This window comes from Microtus ochrogaster, chromosome 2 (assembly GCF_000317375.1).
Source record: "Microtus ochrogaster isolate Prairie Vole_2 chromosome 2, MicOch1.0, whole genome shotgun sequence".
NCBI lineage: Eukaryota > Metazoa > Chordata > Mammalia > Rodentia > Cricetidae > Microtus > Microtus ochrogaster.
Genome location: NC_022010.1, coordinates 7,881,006 through 7,904,063, shown reverse-complemented (window position 1 = coordinate 7,904,063; position 23,058 = coordinate 7,881,006). Strand labels below are relative to the sequence as shown.

The following is a 23,058-nucleotide window of genomic DNA, read 5'->3' as shown; positions in this document are numbered from 1 at the left end:
CTCCAGGCTCCTGCCCTGTTTGAGTCCCTGTCCTGACTTCCTTCAGGGATGGATTATTACCTGGAAACGGTAAAGTGAAATAATCACTCTCCTCTCCAAGTAGCTTTTGGTCCTGGTGTTTATCGCACCAATAGAAACCCTACTTAAGAGAGCGGCTCCTTTGCCTCCTCACAGGGACTTATCTTCTAGACATGTTAACACGCAAGAAAGCAAGGCCAAGTGCAGACACTTTTGTTTGTTATGAAGGAAGACTAACACAAGGGTCGTTTGTCTGTTTATATATGAGATGTTAGGACGCACAAAAAGCAACCAATCCTATTAGTCTCTACAGCTGGCATTCAGGGGGAAAGGTATTAGCGAGGATATTTGCTGGCTTTAGATCTTTTTTTTAAATATTTTTATAAATATCTTTAGATTTATAAAATTTAAAAGTATTTAGAATCTTATATTTTCTATGGCGTTAGAACATGGAACATGAGTGTCTTTCTTGGGAGGAACAGGAATGTAAAATTTGGAAAAATGACAAGTTCCTAAATGCTTGCTAACATTGCACGTAGAGACCTGAAGCCAACCCTCACACTCCTGTCCCTGCCCTCTTGGCTTAGCTTCCAGGCCGATGGCTCTGGGATCCCATGCTCCCCTTCCCCCTCAGGGAGGTACGGGGACCCAGGTGTGGCCAGCGTATCCACTTACCTGCTCTTTCTCTGAATATGGGTTGTTGAGGACCACAGGGATGTTGCCCTTCCCCCACAGGTCATTGAAGACTCGGTCGTTCTCGCTGCCCAGCGGCAGAGCTTTGTGCAGCTTGCCGTCCCCGTCTCTGAATGGCAAGGACAGGGAGCACACAGTGAGGAAGTGATAGCAAGATGGTGGCCTTGATCTGGAAGCCCCGCATGCATCCGTGCAGAACCCCAGCTCACTTGCAGGTCTCTCTGTGTAGCCTGTGGGTCCACGCATCTTCACCAGAACCCCACTCCTCCCCCAGTGCTACAGGGAAGGCAGTTCTAGGCTCAGGGCAAAGCTGCCCCATGGACATTACTCACCCCCGCTCCCATTTCCCAGGCCTGGGAATCTCTGTCATTGTCACCCTCCTCAGGTATGTACCGTATGCCCTGCCCACCCAGGACAGCTCATGACCGGAAAGGCAGGGCATGGGATGGGTGGAAGTCCTGTAGGCCAGATCCAAGGCTCATTCTGATCTTGACCAAGGCTTTGGGCTTCTTTATAAAAATCACCAGCTTAGGGGACATAGCAATGAAAGTAATAGCACTCATAATGGCGACTAGAGTCAACTAGCATTCCCTACACATGTCAGGCACGGTGTGTGTGGTTCACGAGTGTGTGATGTACAGGAGAATGTGGAGGCCCGAGGTGAGCCTCAGATTTTATGACTCTCTCACAGAATAGAGATTATGGATTTGATGGGACCACAGAACAGGAAACTCCATCCATTCCCTGCCTCTACATCTCCAGTGTCCGGGAGCCTTCCTTTCTGTGGATTCTGGGAACTAAACCCAGGCCCTCATTTTTTCAAGGCAAACACTCTACCAGCTAAATGGTCTCCTGGCCCTTTGTGTGTTTGACTCATCTAAGCCTTCAGATGGTCCATGGGGCAGGAGCGAGGATTAGCCACCATCACCACCATCACCACCATCATACCTTCACAGATGGCGCAGATGGTGCAGAAGAGAGGGCTGTGGAGGTTAGAGCTGCTGTCAACTCCAGAGTCCAGCATGAGCGGGGAGACAAGTCTGGCTATGCTGATGGGGAATTAACTTGGCTGGGTCAACTCCTAGGGTCAACTCCTCATATGGCTGAGGGCACGGTTGTTCCCAGGGACTATGAACTGTAGCACATAAAGTGAGCTGATCCCGGCATTCACTACATACAACTTCCTGACAGTGCATACAATGTGACCAGCTGTCTCAAGCTCCCACTGCCCTGACGTCCCCGCCGTAATGGACTGCACCCTAGAACTGTGAGTTACACTCCCCCTTAAGTTGCTCCTGTCACGTTGTTATATCAGGGCTATGGGCGGATAACTCACCCAGGGACCAAGGTCACAGGCGGTCAGTGGTAAAGTCATAGCTTCCAGCCTGCTGCTTACATTCACTCTGAAGTAGAGACCGTTAGTGTCCTTATTCTCCACCGCTGTCACTGTCACCACCACACTCAGAAACAAGCCTCTGGCTTTCCCTCCTCATTGGCAGTAACACCAACACCAGTGACACCCGCATTGCCGTTGTCATGATCTTTGTCACATCTTCACCATCCTCTTCCCTATCATGATGACCGCTATTCACACATCCTCACCAATATCAATATCATTACCATCATCACACCATTGTCACCATCATGATAATTACCATTATCACCATGGTGACCATCTTCACCATCACCGTGCTCAGCAACACTCCCATGACCACCATTGTCATCACCATCATGATCAAGCTCGTGGTGGTGGTTTGAAAGAAAATGTCCCCCAAAGGGAGTGGCACTATTAGGAAGTGTGGCCTTGTTGGAGGAAGTGTGTCACTGTGGGGGTGGTGATGGAGGAAGGTCATTGGTTAATTAAATAAAGAAGCTGCTTGCCCTGATAGGTTAAAACATAGATGGGAGGAGTAAACAGAGCAGAATGCTGGGAGGAAGAGGAAGTGAGCTCAGAGACTCGACAGCTCTCCTCTCAGGGGCAGATGTGTCAGAGAGACACGATGCTCCACTCTTGCGGGCAGAGGCGAGAGCTCTGCTCTCTGAGGCACATGCGATGAAGCTCCGACCCAGGATGGACGTAGGCTAGAATCTTCCCGGTAAGCGCACCTTGGGGTGCGACACACATGATTGGAAATGGGTTAGTCCAGGAGCGAGAGTTAGCCGAGAAAAGGGCTAAAGCTAAAGAGCCAAGCAGTGTTTAAATGAATACAGTTTGTGTGTTGTTATTTCGGGGCATAAGCTAGCCGTGCAGGCAGCAGGGTGCTGGGAAGGCAGCCCCGCCACTCCTATTACTACAGGGTGGCCTTTGAGGTCTCCTATGGTCAAGCTATGCCCAGCGTCACAATTCACTTCCTGCTGCCTGTGGATCAAGATATAGAACTTTCAGCTCCTCCAGCACCTTGACAACAATAGACTAAACCTCTGAACTGTAAGCCACCCAAATTAAATATTTTCCTTTATAAGAGTTGCCCTGGTCATGGTGTCTCTTCACAGCAATTGAAATCCTAAGATACTTATCCTCACCAAACCATCACCATCATGACCATCATCACCACCATCATTGCTGCTATAGCCATGAACACCATAATCACCGTGGCCATCATTCCCTTCCCCTCTTCACCATGACTACCACCAGCATCACCAAAATAAGAGTCGCACGAGAAAACTGAGGTCCATGTTCAGGAAGTCATTAGCTCACATCACGTGGTCCTCAACCACAGGCTTGTGCCCGACTCCAGAACCCGATCTCTTGCCTGTGAAGCCCATTGTCTTCCTGCCCTTTCCTCTGATCAGCCCAGGATGAGGCTATGTCAGCAAGGTCCTGTAGGGTAGCCAGCCTCAGAGATAAAGACTGGACCATGCTGCCCAGATGCCCACATCACCTCTATCCTTTCCTGTGAAGGTTGCTCTCTTGTTCCTCACGGTCTGTTGGCCCTGCATCCAACTGAGTTGTGCCTTATTGTCACACCCTACCCCAACTTCAGACCTCTCAGTTACTTTGTAGCCTCTCTCATGGATATTAGTCCCAGGCATGGGGGCTGTCTCTCGTCTAGCTCTCTGTGTTACCTCCCCAGCTTTGGGGATTCCATCCCCTCAAGTCTATGTGAATTGTCATTTGGGATGAAGGAGGAACTGGGAGACTGTTTCACAGTGCAGGCCCTGAGCGGTTTCCCTTCCCACTGCTCCTACAGGGCCAGCCCACCCCTCCTAGCTGGGTTTCTCTTAGTCCCTCTGGCCCATGGTGCAGCTACTTCTGTTCTTCTGCTGGGGATGATTACATCATCAGAGGGAACATTCTGTCTCACCCTCTTTAAAATGTCACTGAAACGTCCCTGGAGTGGTTCTTGACGGCCAGCATTTCCCAAGTCAACGGATTACCTGTGCAGCAATTAACTAGGGAACGGGCTGTAGAGAGTTGCTTCAAATGTCACTCAGCTCCATTTCGGCTCTGTCGTGCCTGAGCTGACTGCGTCATGTGACCACAAATGGGGCCTCAGCAGACGAGGGAGGAGGTTAATGCATTTGGAGACATCTGTAATGTACCAGGTACTTGTACATAGTTATTTCATCTCGTTTCAACAGCCATTCACTGCGTTTGGTTTCAGACGAGAGAACAGCGCCCAGAGGGGCAGTGTGGGCTCCCTAGAGGCCCACAGCTTGAAGCTGAGCTGAGCTATGAAACTAGATCTGATTGATGGCTGTTAGCTCACATTCTTCTGAGATTCAAAGGAGGGGGCAGGAAAGACACGGCACTTACATTCTCAGCTACAGATGACAGAGCGAGAACCCCAGCATTTGTGAGGTCCATCACCTAGCCAACTCTGAGGTGGATCTCCTAGTGACCTTACAGGAAGGAGCTCAGAGGTTTAACATTTAGTTTTTGTGTTTTTTCTTCCTTCCTTCTTCCCTCCCTCCCCTTCTCCTTCTCTTATGAGCACCTTTGTTCAAAGAATGTGCTTGGGTGGTTTGACTAACACATACTGATTTTAGAATCATGTATGATGAGCAGGGAATTTTAGTTTGAGCCCAGAGAATGTCAGAGCTATCTGATCTCCACACACTCAGCACAAATTCAGGAGTCGACTCCCTGACCCCCAGCCTGTGGGAGGAGGACTGGGGAGGACCTGGTACACCTTAGGAATTCATCTGCATGATAGGGGTTCCTAAGTATCCCACGGTGTCTGCTCACAGGGCGGCGGCAAGTAGCATCCACGGCAGGGAGTGGGCAGAACCAGGTCTGGCTCTTGGCTTTGCCTATTTATCCAGGTGAGTCTGGGCATGCAACCAGCTTCAGTGTGTCCTTTGTCACATGGCCAAAGACTGAGAGAGAGGACCATCCTCACACAGCTGGGGGAACCTGCTAGATGGGACAAGAAAACTTCTAGTCCTCCAAGGTCTTTGTCGCTAGCCAGCCATGATAGACATGCTTTATGCATGTATCGTCTGGTATGGTCACTAGCCACACGTGGCCACTTGAACTTCAGAAGTCCAGGTCTGCAGTAAACGTAGTTAGATTTCCATAACTCCCACCCTGATCTCTGCCCTCCCCCGTCTGTGTGTCCTTTAGTCTACCCACTGCTGAGTGCTGCCTCTGATCATCTTCCAAAGCCCGTGGGGCACCCACCTCTGCTGGGTACTACGTGAGGTCATGTGTGTACAATGCCTGGCACACAGTCAGCACAAATAAGATACTAACTATAATGATGTTCCTTAACAGCGAAAGGAGCTGTAGCTCAGAGAGATTGGATCACTTGTCCAAGGGGACACAGTCAGTGAAAGACAGTTTTTAAAGCTGCCTTTTGCTTATTCTGGGGGAGGGGGATGTGGATTACATAGGGGACCGTGGAGGTATGTCTGGCTAAACCACATACTCATGAAGACTTTTGAGTATTTTTTTAAAAAAATAATTAAATTAAAAAAATTTGAGTATATGAGTGGTGTGTGTGTGTGTGTATGAGTGAGAGAGAGAGAGAGAGAGAGAGAGAGAGAGAGAGAGAGAGAGAGAGAGAATATGTTGTGGCGGTCAGAGGAGAACTTACAGGAGTCTATTCTCTTCACTGTGTATCCTGGGAATCAAGCTCAGGCCAACAACCCTGGCAGGTAGCACCTTTACCTGTGTTGCCAGGGGCCCAGAACTTTAAATGAACCGCTAGACACTCCCAGGCAATGAAGTGAGAGCATTGGCTTCATCAGCTGGGTAAATGCAGCTTGCTGAGGGCTTTTTAGCATCTTCCCATGGCAGGAGAAACGCTAGGAGCCCACTGAAGCAGAACCAGGTTGTCTCTTGACTTCTGGCAAGGGTAGATGAATGACTAACTTTATTTTGCCCCCAGAGCCTGTCCAGCGCCTTGAGTTGCCTTGATGTGGTTGAAAATGTCTGGGTATCCACTGTTGAGGTTTGGAGTCAGAGACCTCCTCACAGTGGGCTCTGTCCCAGGCCTGGAGGGTTGTTGAGCATCCTGTCCTCTATGCCCACCACACTACAGTAACAGTGCCATGCCCCATGATGACAGGCAAAGCCATCTGTGGACACTATGCTGAGATGTGCCCAAACCAAGCACCATGTCAGTGTCCTGAACCTTCACATGGCCTTGGTCAGGTCCTCAGCACAGGGTGCTTGGGAATCAAGGTCCATATTCTCTCACAGACGGACTGGTCTGACTCCTTGGAAATCTCACATGGCTGACCACGGGCCAAGCCTGAATACCTGGCAAGGAGGAGGTGTGTCAGGCCTGTGTGTCAGGCTCGAGGAAGGTAGAGGCAGTTACCAGATGATGGGGCCCCCACAGAGCATCCGGCCTCGGCAGAAGGCCTACCCCAGTGTTCAGTGGATATAATGGCTAACTCCTTCCCATACTCCTTGCCCTGTGCTTGTCGTTCATTGCTGCCTCTACCTGGTCTCGGTTGCTGGGGACTAAGTTAATATAAAGACTCGAGTTTATGGCCAAACCTTCCCCTTGACTTCATCAGGGTACTGTTGCCCTGATGGCGAGGTCTTGTCAGACAAAATGGGTGGAGGTTTTTCTTTTTTGAGACAGGCCCAGGTTGGCTTTAAACTTGCTGTGTAGTCAAGAATGGCCTCGAACTTCGGGGCCTCCCGCTCTACCCCCAGATGATAGGATTCCAGTGTAGGTTATCACACCTGCTTTACGTGGTGCAGGGTTGAAGCCAGGGCTCTGTGTATCCGAGGCAAACACTCTACGTCCCCAGCCATTATTTTTTGAGACAGCCTTACTACTTTGCCCAGATTGGCTTCAAACTTGTCACCCTTGTGCCTCAGCTTTCCAGGGCTTGAGATTACAGGCATGTGCCACCAGGGTGTCTGCTTTTGAGAACGGGAACCCAAGAAGGGATGCTGAAGCTGGGAAGAGAGGTAGGGTGCTGGGGCTCAGTGACGATCATGACTCTAATTACCCTTAAACCTACACCTGCAAGCGTAGGTGAGTAAAGAAATTGGGGGTAATAGGCTGGGTTTGGATGCTGGAGCACAGGAGGGTTCCTATGCACTGACCTGATGTCTGTCCTGCCCCATCTGGACAGGGAGAGTGTTAACAGCCATCCTCACTGCACACACACTCAGTATCCTGAAACAGTAGGTTGGGAGGTGGCTCAGAGAGTGAAGTGCCTACATGCAAGCATAGGACCCGAGTTTGATCCCCAGTGCTCACGTGGAAAGCTCCTCCTACTGTTTACCCTGCATCCCTTAGAGCCTCCCATCACCCCGTTGAAACCCTCATGCTGGTCCCTGCCTCAGGACCTCTGTGCCCACTCTACTCTCTTGTCAGGCTCCCCCCGCCCTGACTTCCACATGCCTGGCACCTCTGTCTTCCCCCACCTGACGTTCTCCTCACTCTTGAGCCACTTCCCCCCAAATCTCTGGCCTATTTCCTCCCTGGCATGAGTCACTGTGAGAGATGACGGCAAACGTCTATTTGTCTATTCTTCATGCCTCTGATGTGACTCGGGGACGGGGGGAGAGCTTCCTCAGCGAGTCCCCAGCTCTGAGAGCGGAACCAGGGGCGAGACTATGTCTGCTCAAAACTTCACTGGGTGCAAGGCGGTGAGAAGCCCGCTGGGGACAGGTCAGTTTGGGGGAGGTAGACAGTGAGTTCTTCCATAGCTCCTTCAGGATGAAGGGCTGAGTGTCCAAGTGACAAGACAGAAAGGGGACGAGGCAGGGGAGAACAGATTGGGGAAGACATGCGTGTCAGATGAGGGAGAGAACGGAAGTCGCTCTGGCTTGTGGCGTGGAAGTTTGTGGGAGAGCTTCTGCAGTCCCATTCAGAGCTCTGTGTGCAGCGTGTGCCAACTCAGGCAGCCTGGAGCCAGCCCCGCTGAGGGTCACTGAGGTCACGTGTGTGTGAGCATGTGTGTGTGTGAAGCTCACTGTCGATCTTCTTTGTTGAGACAGGGTCTCCCCCTCTGGTTGAACTCTCCAGCTAAGCAGGACTGATCAGCAAACTGCAGGGGTCTGGCTGTCTCCGTCTCTCTAGCACTTTTTATGTGGTTACCTGAGATCTGAGATCAGGTCCTCATGTCTGCAGCAAGCACTTACCCTCTGAGCTATCTCCCCAGCCTCTTCTTGGGCACCATTATGGCGAGCAAACACTAATTAGCTCCACAGAAACAGGCTAGTCGCCTGGCCCTGCTACAAAAAGAATGAACCTGGGATCCTGGTTCCTCCACCATGATGGCTAGAAGGCTGGGAAACCTGCAAAACCCAGCAGAGAGGCTCTTCTGTAATTTGGGGGAGGCCCTGCTTCTCATCTTGAAGGAAGACAAGTCATGGTCACCTTGCCCTAAGCCAGAGGAACTGCAAGGTCTCAGTTTCCCTTCCAGACTCAGATGAAATATTCTGATCGCTTCAGACACCCAGGGGGCCAGTAGCCAAGCACAGTGAGGACAACGGGGCAATCTATGAGGCCACAGAGGTCAAGAGCACAGCCTCCGGCCTGAATTTGGTTTGTCTGCTAATTGACCTGGGATAAATGACAGAGCCTCTTTGATCCCTGCTTTATTCATTGCGGAAGTGGGACTGGCATACAGACAGCAGCGTGGGGCCAGCCTGGGGCCAGCCTCCCTGGGAGTGGTTGGCAGAGATGGGTATATAGCACAATCCCCTGACTCAGGCTCGCCACAGAGCAGGTGCCCTGCATATTGCCCCCCCCCAGCTGCTTCTTTTGGCCCTTTAATGCCAGACACTTGCTGTAGGTTACAGACAGGACTTTGTGACCCTGGCTAAGTGGCTTCAGCTCTCTGGGCCTCAGTTTGCTCATTTAGAAAGGCGGGCAGAAGCCAGTGTCCTACATCTACAGTAACGTTTACATGACCTCTGAAGAGGTGCTGAGGGGCCGCCCTAGTGCCTTGCAAAAGTGAATAGGGGGCTGGTTAGTTTCCTGATCATAGGGCCAGGATGACCGGCTGTTCCAGATGGATGCTGAACCAGGGACCTTGGCCTCCTTAGAACCCTGCCTCAGGGCAGCAAGCTGAGCAACCTTGACATCCTCTGACACTTTTTAAAGTGACCACTCTCAAATACAGAATGGACCAGAGGCCTGGGTTTACAGGCTCTTGGGGCCACCTGTCTCCTGGTTGTAAGGGGATTCTGCTGCCATTTTAGAGTAATGTATCATCACATTTGGTCCCCCTAAGTCCCAGTGATGGGCAGACAGCCGAGTCCATGCATAGGAGGGATGAAGGGCCACAGAGATGAGTCAGGCAGCATCCTAAACTAGCAAGTGGCTGTTGCTCCCGGTGACCTGAGCAGTCATTGGCTGCTGAGCATGCCCTGGATGTTGGATCTGGATACAGTACCCCGCTGTCTCCTAAGTGGCTCAGTATGGCAACCATTCATCCAGTGTCCAAGTTGCCAGTGCCAATCAAACATCATCTGGTCAGGGAGGTCACTGAGAGTCACAAGATATTCTCCACAGCTGTGAGCACCAAGGGCCCCTCCCTGATGGTCTCAAGGATGCCAATGCGAAACTGACCCCAGGGAAAATGCACTCTGGGCTCTGGGTCCTAATGTATGGCATTGACTCTGGCATTGGAGTCCAGTCTCCAGGAGGCTGCGTGGCAGTGGGCTTGTGGACATTCTGGGCTGTTGATCTCTGGGTTCAGGGGTGCTCCTTGCATTGTGGAGGTGGAACCATATGGGACAGAGGACATGAAACACCAAGGATAAGTCTCATGTAGGGACAAAGGGTCTCCATAACCACAGGACCTTCTGTGTAGATAGAAGCAGGCAGAAGTTCCTGGACTCTGTCTTATGATACAGATAGATTTGATCTCCCTTGTGTGAGGCCACAGAAATTGGGAGTACCAAGTGAAGCCAGCCTGACCTGTCGTCTCCTTGAGAATGGTTCATTTCAGAAACTATATCACAGATTGTGACACTGCTGTGGCACTTGAGATGCCAAGATGACACACTTATGTCCTTCTATACCTGATGCTCCTGTATGTGCAACAGTTTCGTGTCCAGGCACACACCCTTGACCTGCTGGCTGAGGTCGATTTCTATGCCACAAAGCAGCCTTAAATGCTTGGGACAGGACTCAAGAACTATGAAAAATAATTGAATCATATACCAGGGTTAAACAGGGCCAGAGAGAACCCTTTACTGACTTTTTACAAAGATTAACTAAAGCTGTACAAATAGGAGTAACAGACCCAGATGCTAGACAAGTACTTATTAAATCTCTGGCTTTTGAAAATGCCAATTTAGAATGCAAAAAGATACTTGGTCCTTTAAAGGTTAGATCAGCACCTATGGATGAATGGATCCTGAATACAATGAACACTGAGACATTTGATTATAATACTGAATGCTGGGAAAAAGAAGACATGGTGGAGAGACACCATAGACCCGCTGCCAGAGGTAGACATGCTGAAACTTAGCCGGTAAGCCACTGCAATGTGGTGATACACAGATTAATAGAAATGGGTTAAATTAAGATGTAAGAATTAGCCAATAAGAAACTAGAGCAAATGGGCCAAACAGTGATTAAATTAATACAGTTTCTGTGTGATTATTTTGGGATGAAGCTAGCTGGGCAGCCGGCATGAACTAGCCGGCCCTCCTCCAACAAGGTTCCGTGTTTGCACCAATATTCTTGATTGCTGGCTCCCTCTTTAGGAGATTGACATTGTCCTTATATCACAGTTAGGACACGAAGTGTCTGAAAATGTCAAATGGGGCAGGCTATATCAACCACATGCTAGTTTTCTGACTAGTAAGGTAATCTTGGATGCGGCATGAGCATGAGCCACCAAGCTAGGGGGACAGATGCCACTAAAAAATGTCACCCATTCCCTACAGTTGTTTCCTCTGAGTGGCTTCCCGGGATTCTGAGCCTCCCTGGGTGGCTTTCCCTCAAACCTCAGCTTATCTATGACTTTTGGATCTGGTGGCTGGAGGGAGGACCACAATGGGAGAGAGATTGTATGGAGCCACTCCCAAGTCAGAAAAATGGGCCCAGAGGTAGTGCGCTATGCCACGCTGCCTGTGCCTCCTCAGAAGCAGAAAGGCAGGCACTGCTGTCTATGGAATGGAGCGTGGAGATCCTTTTACAGTCACCGTTTGCTCTGTAACTACACCAGCACCCACCAGTGCTGTACCTTATATTCTATGTGGCCCCTTTGTGTCTTCTGTGTCACCTGAGAGACAGGGTCAAATTAGTCACATGGCGAGGAGTACCCAGCATCCACTGTGGGTCTTCTGGGGGAGAACCCACATCATATGGGGTTTAGGGGTGCAAGTGTACTGAAATAGAACCCAAGGGGCCCTTCTAGCCACAGCCTCAGGCCCCGCTGCAAACCAGGCAAATGTACAAAACATGGATTGAGCCAAGGGTCAGCCGCCATCGGCCAGGGGCTCCGCCACAGCGGCAGAGTCTCATTTAAAACTCTCTGAACTTCTCTGCTGTTGAGGGATAGGGTTTGTGTCATGAGCACAGCTGATACAGCTCTGGAGCCCTGGTGCACGGCACAGCTTCGGTGAGTGTCACCAATGCACGCAGGGCTTGAATTCTGGGTGGCTCTATCCCTGTCTTGGCAGCATGGCACAGGGCTACTGGGTTTGATGGTGTAAGAGGCAGAGGGAATTCCCTCATTGTGGGACACACAACTCTGACTGCCAGGGCCAGCTGCTCTTTCCTCCTTCGGAAGAAGCTGGCAACGTCTCTAGTTCTGCCAGGATCCCTTCCACCAGAGACTCTAAAAGTAGCAGTTTGGTGAACAAGAGGGGCCATTCCCAGTACTTCAGGGTCTACCCCCAGGGTTCAAGACTGGAAGACTGTCATTTAGAGGTTTTGGAACTAATTCTCCTGTCTTTTCCTCTCCTCGGAGGCTCCCTTGTCCTCAGTTGGCTGCAGAGAGGAGGAAGTAGCGTGGGGTGTAGATTTCTTCTCTTCCCTACTCACTTTCCCAAGACCCTGGCAAGAGCTATGCGCTCAGCGAGACATGTGTGCACATGCCTCTAAGTCTCTGGTCAATATTAGCAAAGCCATCTCCATCTCTCCGAACCCCACTCCCGACACATCTTTCCCACATCCACATTGTAGGACTTTGGGAGCATGCATGGGACAAACACTTGAAGACAAAATGCCCTGGACCATAGTTATTAATGACCGCGGGCTTCATGGTAAGAGTTGCATCTTCAAATGGAGGCCCACTCACCTTGCGTGACTGAAATTTCCAGGGAAAGATAGGGCAGTCAAGACATGTGACTGGGCAGGCGGGCTCCTGGGTTGTCAGCTGGAGCCTCTACATGCACACCGACACACAAGCACACTCTTGCACACCTGTAGCTTACCTGTCCACCTGGACACCTGTGTCCTTCATTTCTGCTTTGGCTGGTCCACCTCTGTTGATTGCTTTGCCTCCACTGTTGAGGAGGCTCAGTACAGGTTCTATCTCTTTGAGTAGTTCGTCATGTTCCCGGATGTCCTGGAGATTGGCCTTGGTACTTTTTATTGTAGGGTCAATGGCCAGACCATTAGCTTGGGAGACTAAGCCAGCTTCCTGTCCATTGCCATGGGCATGCTGAGGCCCATTACCAGGACCCGTGGTTCTGCCTACTGCTAATGGCTGGTCTTTGCCGCCTGATGGTTGGTGGGACAGATCAACAGCTTTGGTGGGGGGACCCAAGGGCTGGGTCACCCGGATGGTCTTGGGGGTTCCGTCTCCTGTGAAGGTGGTCTCCAGGTGTGTAGTGAAGCCCTCGGGGCCCCTCAGAATGAGGACCACATGGGTCTCGGAGGCAATGCCCCTGAGTACCTCCAGGGCGCTCTCATAGCTGAGGTCCACCAGGGGCCGGCCATTGACGGCTAGAATGATGTCTCCGGCTTGTATAAGGCCACTCTGTTCCGCGGCACCTCCTCGAATCAGGTCGGAGATGATCACGGGTGGCTTGCTGACCCGTTCCTTCACCAAGAAGCCCAGACCCCCAACTTTGCGTTTGAAGAGACGGACAGAAATGACATTGGGTTGGATCTGCTGAACCCCAAATGTGTGCTCTTCCATGGTGTCTGTGTCCTTTGGAAGACTTCTAAGCTAAGATGACTCTTGCAGGGGCCCCGAGCTACTCCGGGAAAAGAGCTGGTTGCAGAATTTCAGCCGCTTCCGTCTTTGACATCAACTTGGCGTCACTTGCTCATTGCCATTCGGCCTTGGGTGGCATGGTTTCATGTGTCCCAACTCCTTCCTTGTTCTCGGAGGAAGCCAAGGTTGACCAGGCAGATGTCAGGAGCAGGGAAGGGACGTGTCCCCAAGCAACAGGTCAGGAAGACTGGAGGCTTGCTGTGTCTTATGACTGTGTCTAAGGTGACGCACACGCATGGGGACTAATCTCTGGGCATCTTGGTCACCAGCTTGTCAAATGAAAATTGATGTAGGGTTCCTGGAGCTGAGGAGAAGGAAGAAGAGAGCGGATGAGAAGGGGAAGGGAGAGAGCTGTGCAGGGCACCCAGCACCTCGGAGTTAGGATGGAAAACAACTAAATCACAGATGCCCCGGGGTGCTGAAGCTGAACCCGAGGCATGGTTGGTCTTCCTTAACTGGACACTCACCTTCTCCAGTTTGCAGCAACTACTTGGCTTTACCCAGTGATTAAAACCCTTGAGGACCATAGGGCCTCCCTGGGGACACCATAGCCATGATGCTCAGGCAGTCCCAGAGACTCAAGGGTAATAATTTTTAACCTTTTCTCTCTCCCAGCATGGGAGGTCACTGCTCCGACTAGTCACACTGTCCTCAGTGCCCTGGTTTGGCAAACACATCCCGTCCACAGCTCAGAAGCTCTTCTGGCACCAACCTTTGGGCTCCCGAATCTGGAACCTTCCCACTAACCTCCACCTCCATCATCACCAAGAACAAAACCTACTGTACAGACAGAGACGCTGCCTTAGGTGGTCCCACGAATGGAGAAGTCCAGCTAACCTCACGGCCATGTCCCTCCTCATTAGCTCCTTTCAATTTTAAAAGCAGACACTTCGCCATGTTACAAACACTTTGAACACAAAGAGATAGGTCCACACAAAACTCTGGAATACATTTGTTCCCCACACACCACATGAAAAACCCCAGTGCGACCCTCTGGGCTTAGCAACGGCACATGACACGCTCAATCGATATTCACTGATGGAAGAGGAAAAAGCAGAGTGAAGACTAACAGGGAAGTTTCTGAATACATCCATTCTCAACAGTTATTTTCCCTCCTTTGATGTTTACAGAACTATCCCAGGGCCTGCAGCCCCAACTTGAGAGACAGCTCAGTGTCTTGTCCTAGGTCACACACAGGGTATGGCGGAGGGATGGAGCAGCTTCCCTTGCAAGCCTGAACTTTGAGACTCACCTGCTAACCACACCCGATGTATAGTCTCACAGCTCCGTGTTTACGTCCCTAAAATGCTGTCAGCTTTCAAAACACCAGTTGTCCCAGCAGAAAGTCTTGGGGTGTGTTCGGGGTGCCAAAGGCCAACAGGGGCCAAGCTGTGGTATGGTGGTAGCTCAGATCAGGCAAGTGCAGGGAGTTGGGTGTGTGCAAAGCTGTGGGCTGTGCCAGGTGGTGGGTGGGGTGGGGTGGGGTGGAGGTGGGGAGAGAACAAGCCAATCTTTGCATCCATTTCTCTCCTTCCCTCTAAGCCCCAGTCCTACCTGTGTCCCCAGCCCTCTCTTTACACATTCTCATCATGCCTTCGCACAAGGAGAAACACCCAGCTGCTGGTCATGACTAACAAACCAAAACGTCACCTCCTTTCCCTTCCAGCTACTTCCCAGGAACACCCCGGGGCTGAGTCCCCTGGCACCTGCCTCCAAGAGCAGGAGTTGACCGCACAGGTCCCCCTGACTTTCAGTGGAGGTGCCCCTCCGCCCAGGGCCCCTTGAAGGAGGCTGGTTAGTGTTTTTGCAGCTTGTATTACATAACCCTACCAGTCGCTCTGTGTGGGTGGAGGAGTAACGAATCCCTGGCCCAGCCCGGGCAGCTTTCTCCATCTGGCGTGGCTCTGTGTGTGTGTTTCTCTCTGTGCATCATGCACCATTCTCGTGCTGTGGCATTTCTTGGCTGCGTGTGGCCCTTGTGTCGACTGTAGCGTTTCGCTGCCTAGGCTCTGGTGTGTAGGAAAAGTACCCAGAATCGTCATTCTCTTCCTTGTCTAGGACAGTTTGCTCTCTTGCTTCTGTAGTGCACATAAGGGTCCCATCTTCTGGGGACCCAACCACAGCCAAAGGGGGAGACATCTGGGGCTCTAGAGCTTTCTCTGGCATCCACATTTGGCTCTGGCTCCATTCTTTAATGGAAGAAGTGTCCAGAAGGAGAGGCAAAGATCTCATGTTCATTTATTACAAATGCTGGCTTAGGCCAGACTTTATAGTAAAGGACAGAGCATAGGCTTGGCCTTTGGTGTGCCTTGATTAAAAGGAAAAACATTCAGAAATAAAGCTTCTCGCAGGGCCTCCCACCTTCAGCCATGCTCAGCTTGGCCCCAGTCTCTGCTATCATCTAGAAACAGGTGGGGCTCTTGGCAGGTGTCTGGGAAACTAGGCATCCTCCCCTTCCTCCCTCCCTCCCTCCCTTTCTTCCGGTGGTACTGGGAATGGAATCCAGGCCACCGTGTATACTATACTATATTCCCAGCCTTGGTAATTCTTATTTTGAGACAGGGTCTGCTGAAGTTTTCCGGAGACTCTATAGTTCAGGCAGGCCTTGACCTTGTCATCCTCCTCAGTAGTTGGGATTACAGGCTTGAGCTGCTACTCCCAGTGCATGCCACAGTCTTGACCCCACAGTGTCCTGGCTTTTTTTTTTCTACCTAAAAGGCAGGGACAAGTTCACCTGCAAACATTCGGGTCCCCCGAGTCTCTGTTTCTTGGCTCTGTCTGTGTTTCTGAGAGGGCTCCTTATTTGCCCTGAGCCTCATCTCCCTTATCTGTAGAATGGTTTCTTAGTAGCAGCCACCTTACTGATTAACCCAGAGAATTCAACAGGCACAGAAGACACAGGGACAGTCATGCCACAGAGAGGACCGACACTCAGAAAACCCTGTCTCTGGTTATTATTATATAACATGATGATTTGGACTCCCTGGATTTTAATCAGGATGATTTGTTTTATTTTCCCCATCAATCACAGTCCTTTGCGTCATCTTGATGGACACCCTTCCCTGCAGATGGCACCGAGGACTCTTACATGGTCCCTTTGGGAGCATCATCTACAGGGAGATAGGGAGGGAGATAGAAGCTAGGCTGAAGAGCCTGCCAAGTCTCTGTTTCTCTCTCATACATAGACGCTCACGCACGTGCGCACAAACACACACACACATACACACTAACACGGTACGTACCATGGAAACCACACTTGGCCGTGAGCCTTTGTTGAGTGTCTCACTCATTCTGGGTGTATTTATTCCCTTTACCTTGCTGTGCGGGAATAAGAGGCTGACTGTCGGTGATGACTGCCTGGGAGAAGGAAGCAGCCCAAACAGGGCGTGTCTGATGTCACCCCCTCGTTGTGTGACTTTGTGCAAGCAGCCCCCACCCTAAACCTCATTTCTACAGTGGGAGGGATGGGGACAGTGGGGGTTCTTGGCTAGGAAGGGTGTCAAGTCCTCTCCATGGATTGGATGTGATCCTTACAAGCCACTGTAGGAAAGAGCCTTTCTCATCCTTGCTTTGACAATGGGTGAGGGTCACAGATGTGAATGCTCCTTGCTACTCTTCTTGTTTTGTTTTGTTTTGGAAGGTTAAGCTTATGAAGTATTTTCTGCTCAGCTAAGTTATCAATAAGGCCTTAATGTAAAGGGGGAGACTCCAGGGAGCTTAACAGTCAGGGCTGGACCTGGCCCAGACGCCAATTTCAGCCACAATGGCACCCCGTCTTTCCCCAAAGCATGCACCCCACTCCATTCTTACATTTCAGCCCTAAGCTGCCCGCGGTCATGCCAAGGGGCTCTCTTCACGCACACACAGGATGAACGTAAGCTGCTCTGGGTATCACATGTGCTGGCTTCTTGTGGTTTTCCAATTTGAGCACTTTCCGTTTCTAGACCGGGATGAAGAAGAGCCACTGGGAGCCTCGCTCGTTCACAGAGAAACAAGGAACAGAGGTCAGGAGAATCAGGGGAGCATGCTCAGTGTTGTGAACTCAAATGGAAATGCAGGTATCTGAAATTCCCAGAAAGAAGGGGGTGGGGTGGGAAGAAAAAGAGAAAAGCCTCGCGGGTGTTAAAGCCGACGCTAGGCTGAAGGACTGAACTTGGAGAATACGAAGAGTTAGACCGCGTTAGACCGCGTTAGACCGCGTTAGACTGCCTTAGACTGCGTTAGACCGCGTTAGACCGCGTTAGACTGCCTTAGACTGCGTTAGACCGCGTTAGACCGCGTTAGACTGCCTTAGACCGCGTTAGACCGTGTTAGACCGCGTTAGACCGCGTTAGACTGTTACAGATCGGAGGCAGACATAGCTGGCTAACCTCTGTGCCTTTGAAAGTTGCCGTTTGTTCGCCCCTTCGTTGGGCCCAGGGTCCTCATGACTATTAAAACTCTAAAACACATTCTTAGCCACTACTCGTTCCACCAATCCCAAAGCTAAAGATGTCATCGGATGTTACGGCAGAATCTCCCAGGTAAAACTGTGACCGCCCACCCGTGCCCCCACTAATAACTCTGGTAAACACTTTCAGATTCTTCTGCTCTGTAGCTAGTAAAATCTCATGCAGCCACTTTCAGGACAGAAGACAGAATTTGGGGAAACTCTCTTACTGCCTTTGGGGTGAGAATTGTGGTTTTGCCTTAATCAGTCACATCAGATGGAGGTGAGTCACAATACCCAAGATGACAGTCGTTCACGGTATGTTGGCTGGGTTTCTTTCACTGTGGCTAAGAGGTTCTGGAAGAGTCCAGGTACAGGTATGGGTTTCAAGGACTTGTAAGAGAAAAGGATTTCAAAACATATCAATTTTTTTCTGAGTTAGGTTTTTTACTGTTAGCCCAGGCTGGACTTGAAACTATGACCCCCCTGATGATGGCTTCCCAAGGGCTAGCATTAACACATTATAAATAAAGTTAAAATATTGCTTCCATCTAGAAATAATACTGTTACAGATATATTAGGCTAAATAGAATTATGGAAATTGCTTTTCCTTTGTTAGATTTTTATTTATTTATTTTTAACATATATTTTTGTGGTGCTCAGGATACCACACGCCCTCTGCTGCAATTCTCTCTCTCCTCCTTTACTGCTTTTTTTCCCAGTGCTATTACCCCAAAGCCAGAGAGTTTAGCACGGCTCTTCCAACACTGTCATCTGTGACTCTGAGACCAGTGCGATGGCTCAGCAAAGGAGAGCACTTGTCACCAAACCTGATGACCTGGGTTCGGTCCCCACCATCCACACAGTGGAAGGAGAGCTCGTCCTACTGGCGGACCTCTGGCCTCCACGTGTGCCTGTGACCTGCAAGCATGCCTACCGATGAATAAATGTTACTTGGGTCCCTGGAGTCTCCCCTCCCTCTTATCTCCTAAGCATCTACTGGAGACTTAGCCGGGCATAGGTGTGGGAGGGAAGGATAGCGGAGAGAAATCCTATCGCTACGCGGGAGGTTAGAAATGGGTGTCTCTGGGGTTAATGTTTTAGTGCCTGGAACTCTGCCCTTTGGATATCAGGTGAAACCTAACACATTTATATACAAGGAGTGCGTTTTGGAGAGCAAGGTGTGTATCTGTAGACTAGAAAGGAGCCCCGATACACCCTGCTAGGTGAGAAAATGCACGCATGGTAAATTCTGTACACAGCATACAGCGATCACTCTGGAAGGGGCAGGTGTCCAGGCCTTCATCTTCCCAAGGCCCTTTTAAGTCAGAAGTCGGTGGCCACGCCCTCATTACAAAACACCTTTCCTCATGCTGGAATGTCAGATCACTTAGGTTCTAACCACAGCTGTATTTATACTGTAAATGAACAGGATTAAAGAACACAGAACGGAGCCGGTGAACTTGCTACTGTTTGCAGTTTGCACAGCCACAAGGACGCTCTTGGAGCCACAGAGGCTCTCCCCAGTCTTATTTAAAAACAGATTGCATGTTCCCAAGTCTTACAAAGCACAACAAGACACAGCCATCCCCCCTTTGAACAAAAGACGCCAAGTTGTGCCCCTTTAAACAGTACCCCAACAACCAACTTCCACAGTCTCTAATTTGCAGCCGTTTAAGATCCAAGTTGAAGCCATCTCTCCCACGCCAGCAAGCCAGAGCCCCAAGCCTGCCTCGCCCCCACAAGTCAGCAGGGTGTGCTGACATCCGGTGCCTTGGGGATCCCAGAGACTTGCTCTGGGTCCTGTAGTAGACCCCCTCAGGCAACCATCTCCCTTTGCACCTGCAGCCTCCTGAGGCTGTCTTGGACTTTCTCAGACTGAATCCATAGCTCGGCAGGATAAGTTTGAGCTCAGAGTCAAGGTGGAGGAAGACTTGTAGAATCTTGATCCCTGTGGCCGGAGGATCCAGGTTGGGGGATGGACCCTCTCTTACACTGTTGTTTGGGACAGACTCTTTTAATATTTTACAATATTGGCCCTCAATTTAAAATGCGCCTTGGGTGTAGCCATTGAGAATTTGGACTTTCTCCTTCAGATAAACCATAGAGAACACCAATAGACACACACATAGACAGGTGGACGTGCACAGCTCTCTGACCTCATCAGACACGGTTCTTTGTGCAGTGGGTGTGGGAAGTGCAGAAATTCAGAGGGTCAGTGGAGTGTTTATTCACAAATGGGACATCTAGGTCACTCCCCACCCCTGCCAAGGCTCAGGAGACATCACGGAAGAGATGTGGAAGGGTTTAAGAACCAGAGGTTGAGGAGAACTGGCACGAACCCTTGGAGACACCCACAAACCCTTGGCTGTCTGTACTGGATCAAGCCAGTTAGCATGGGACTGTGGCTGCACAAATCACCTTACAGCATGGAATTGGGAGGGGTTTAGGAGACCCACCCCTCACCTGACAGTTCATGACTTCTGGGTGAGAAAGAGCCAGTTCTCTTTAAGGGTGTGGCTCCTGACCAGTGTGTCTCCTGACCATGTTCCAGGGCACAGCCCGATATCCAGGAGTCTGTGGGTAGCACAAGTCAGAGCTGATGGGCTATGAGAGAGTGAGCAGGGTTGGGGGGCTGGGGCTGGGTAGGGAGGTGGGGGGATCTGGGAGGAGTTAGGATGAACCCAGTCAATATATACTGTGTATATATTTTGTGAGTTCGAGGCCAGCCTGGTCTATAGAGTGAGTTTCAGTACAGCCAGGGCTACTAAGAGAAAGACCATCTTGAAAATAAATAAAAAGAACAAAAAAGATATGTTACTACGTTTAATGTGGACCATACTAACCAAGGACTATATTTACTTATATATCTGATTTGCCTGTCCTTATTTCCATGTGAACTTGAAGAAACCAAGTATTTCTGGATACTAACCCAGGCCCTTGGCATCAGTAGCAACTTCTCAGGAAAAGGTGGGATTTGGATGTAAAAAAAGAACTTTACTTTTTGGGTATTCTTTTATAATTGATTATTGATTAATTGCTTTGATTATTTTTAATATCACTTTCCCCAAACAGGACAAGGTCTTTGATGCCCGACTGACTACTTGGCTTTGTGATGGTGGGAAAGGTCCTCAGCCCCTGAGTCAGTGCCACCGTCTGTCAGACAGAGATCATGGCAGTGCTGGCACCTGTGTGGATGGAGTGAGAGGAGGGTTATTAGGGTCTTGGTTTGCTTTGTTGTTGCTGCTGTTTTTAGATAATCAATAAACAGGGGAACATAGCCAAGGAAAGGACCCTTGTGCTCCATGGAGCCGATTCTGACTCTTGGACATTCATCTTCTACTGTCTTTGGTATCTGGTAAATACATGTTCTTCGGGGCACTTTGTGCTCTGTATATATGAACTGATCCTGATTCCCAGGAGAGTGAGCGTCTGTCCCCAGGTCACCAGCTCCTCTTTGGAATGTAGAAAGAGCAGCACCGAGGATGCTGGAATGTTGAGCCTGAGAGACACAGGCAGAGACACTCAGGTCTCAGAGCTTGGTAATAAGCCAGGACTGAGAGGAAGGCATGGAGATGTCACTGTGTGCCACGCTGGGAGAGCTATAGGGCTCGGTCCCCATGCTGGAAGAGATGAGAGGACTCACGGATCTTTCGCCTTGGCTTGGCTTCACAAACTCAATTACCAGAGCTAGCTTAGCCACCTGTATGCTACTACATCCATCACGATGACAGAAAGTTCCAGAGTTCAGAGCAGAGGCTTTTCTATTGCCTTTGGCTCATCTCTCACCCTGGCTGGGCCTGCCCCATCACTGGGGAGAGGTCACAGCATGAATCTGGAGCCAGAAAAACAAAGTTTTGAGACTTAGGTCTACTTTCTGCTACCTTCTGATTCCTCATCTGTGAGGCAGGAATGTTGAGGGCTTCCGCCAATGAACCACAGAAGATGATAAGTGGGTGTGTCCTCTAGGGGGTCATCTAGGACTTTGGTGTACCTTTAGAGTCTCTTTAGGCTAGTTGTCAAGACACACGAAACTCAGTGACTGAGAATTATTTACAAGAGCCAAGGAATAGAGCCAGTGTAGACGGCCATGGACAGATAAGTGGATTAAAGAAAACGTGGGGTATGTGTGAGTGATGGAGCTTTTCTCAGTCATAAAGAATAAAATTATGCCATTTTTTTTCAGTGAGATGGATAGAACTGGAGAGCATCATGTTAAATGAAATAAGTCAGACTCAGAAAGACAAATTGAGGCTGCCATGTGCCATGAATCCATGTCATCCTGCGTGACCCCGTGAGACCCTACCTCAAAACACCCCCCCCAAAGAAAGGATGGAAGAGATTTACAGGTTTTTTTCTTATGTGAAATCTAGATTAAGAAATCTTTAGGATGTCACTGTAGAAAAGGGACTCTGAGGGGAGGAGGAGATCAGCAGAAGAGAGGGGATATGGGGTGGCTATAAACAAAACACATTATATACACACAGGGAAGCATTATACCAGAGCCAATTACTTTGTACAATGATTAAAAATACCCTTTGGACTTTCCTTCAATAGTGAAGGTGAGACCTGGGCTGTGCTCAGGCTCTGATTCTGTAGCGATGGGAGGAAATTCCAGGCGGGCCACAGAAGCCCAGGCAGGAGCTATTCTAAGCTATTCTAGGTACTGTGTGGTCGGCTCTTGGTGGTGGAGCAGGGCAGAGAAGGGAAGTGGGTTCTGGGGATGTGGTGACTGATGGACCCAGGGCGGAGGGAGAGGGTGGCGTCCCCAGAGATTTCTTGGCTCAGCTTCCCCACAGGTGGGGTAGAAAACCATTTCCTAGAAGACGGCAGGCTTGTGTGATGGGAGGAAATCATAACAACGCGCCAAAGGCATTTGTGGAACTGTGCTTCCGGAGTCCGGTGCACCGTTTGATGGCGGTCTGCGTGATCGCAGGAATCAACAGTCTGTGGTCCTTGACTCCCACTATTCTGAGAGCATACGGGGATGACAAAAAAAATACACTTGATTCGGTTCATTCTCTGACACGGTCCCTATGTGGCGGATTGACGTTCTGCCTGTTAACCTAACAATCTGACTCAATCTTCTGGTGAAATTAAAAGGTAGTCAGGAGTAGTTCCCGAGGATCTCGTCAAGATTCAGGCAGGTAGATACTGTAGAGGACACTTTGCAAACCATTGTGTCAGCTGTAACGACACCGTTGGGTCCATCTCTCCGAGGGGATATTGAGAATGGCATGCCCCAAATTGTAGCTGAGTGTTAACTAAAGACTCCCCCACACCCGCCCCAACACACACACTCCCTCGGGGGGGGGGGG

At 50.2% G+C, this 23,058-nt stretch overlaps 1 protein-coding gene across 4 annotated transcripts in view; it reads right to left on the bottom strand.

Moving 5' to 3' along the window:
• Positions 1-23,058, bottom strand: part of Nos1 (nitric oxide synthase 1) — a 160,121-nt gene that overhangs the window by 70,004 nt on the left and 67,059 nt on the right. For all 4 annotated transcript variants that reach the window (XM_026785849.1, XM_026785857.1, XM_005344337.3 and 1 more), the window contains exons 2-3: positions 12,524-13,615; positions 694-820 (exon numbers count right to left, since the gene is read on the bottom strand). In XM_026785849.1, coding sequence (XP_026641650.1) covers positions 694-820; positions 12,524-13,233 — 837 coding nt within the window. In that variant the 5' untranslated portion in view covers positions 13,234-13,615. The remainder of the gene's footprint in view (positions 1-693; positions 821-12,523; positions 13,616-23,058) is intronic.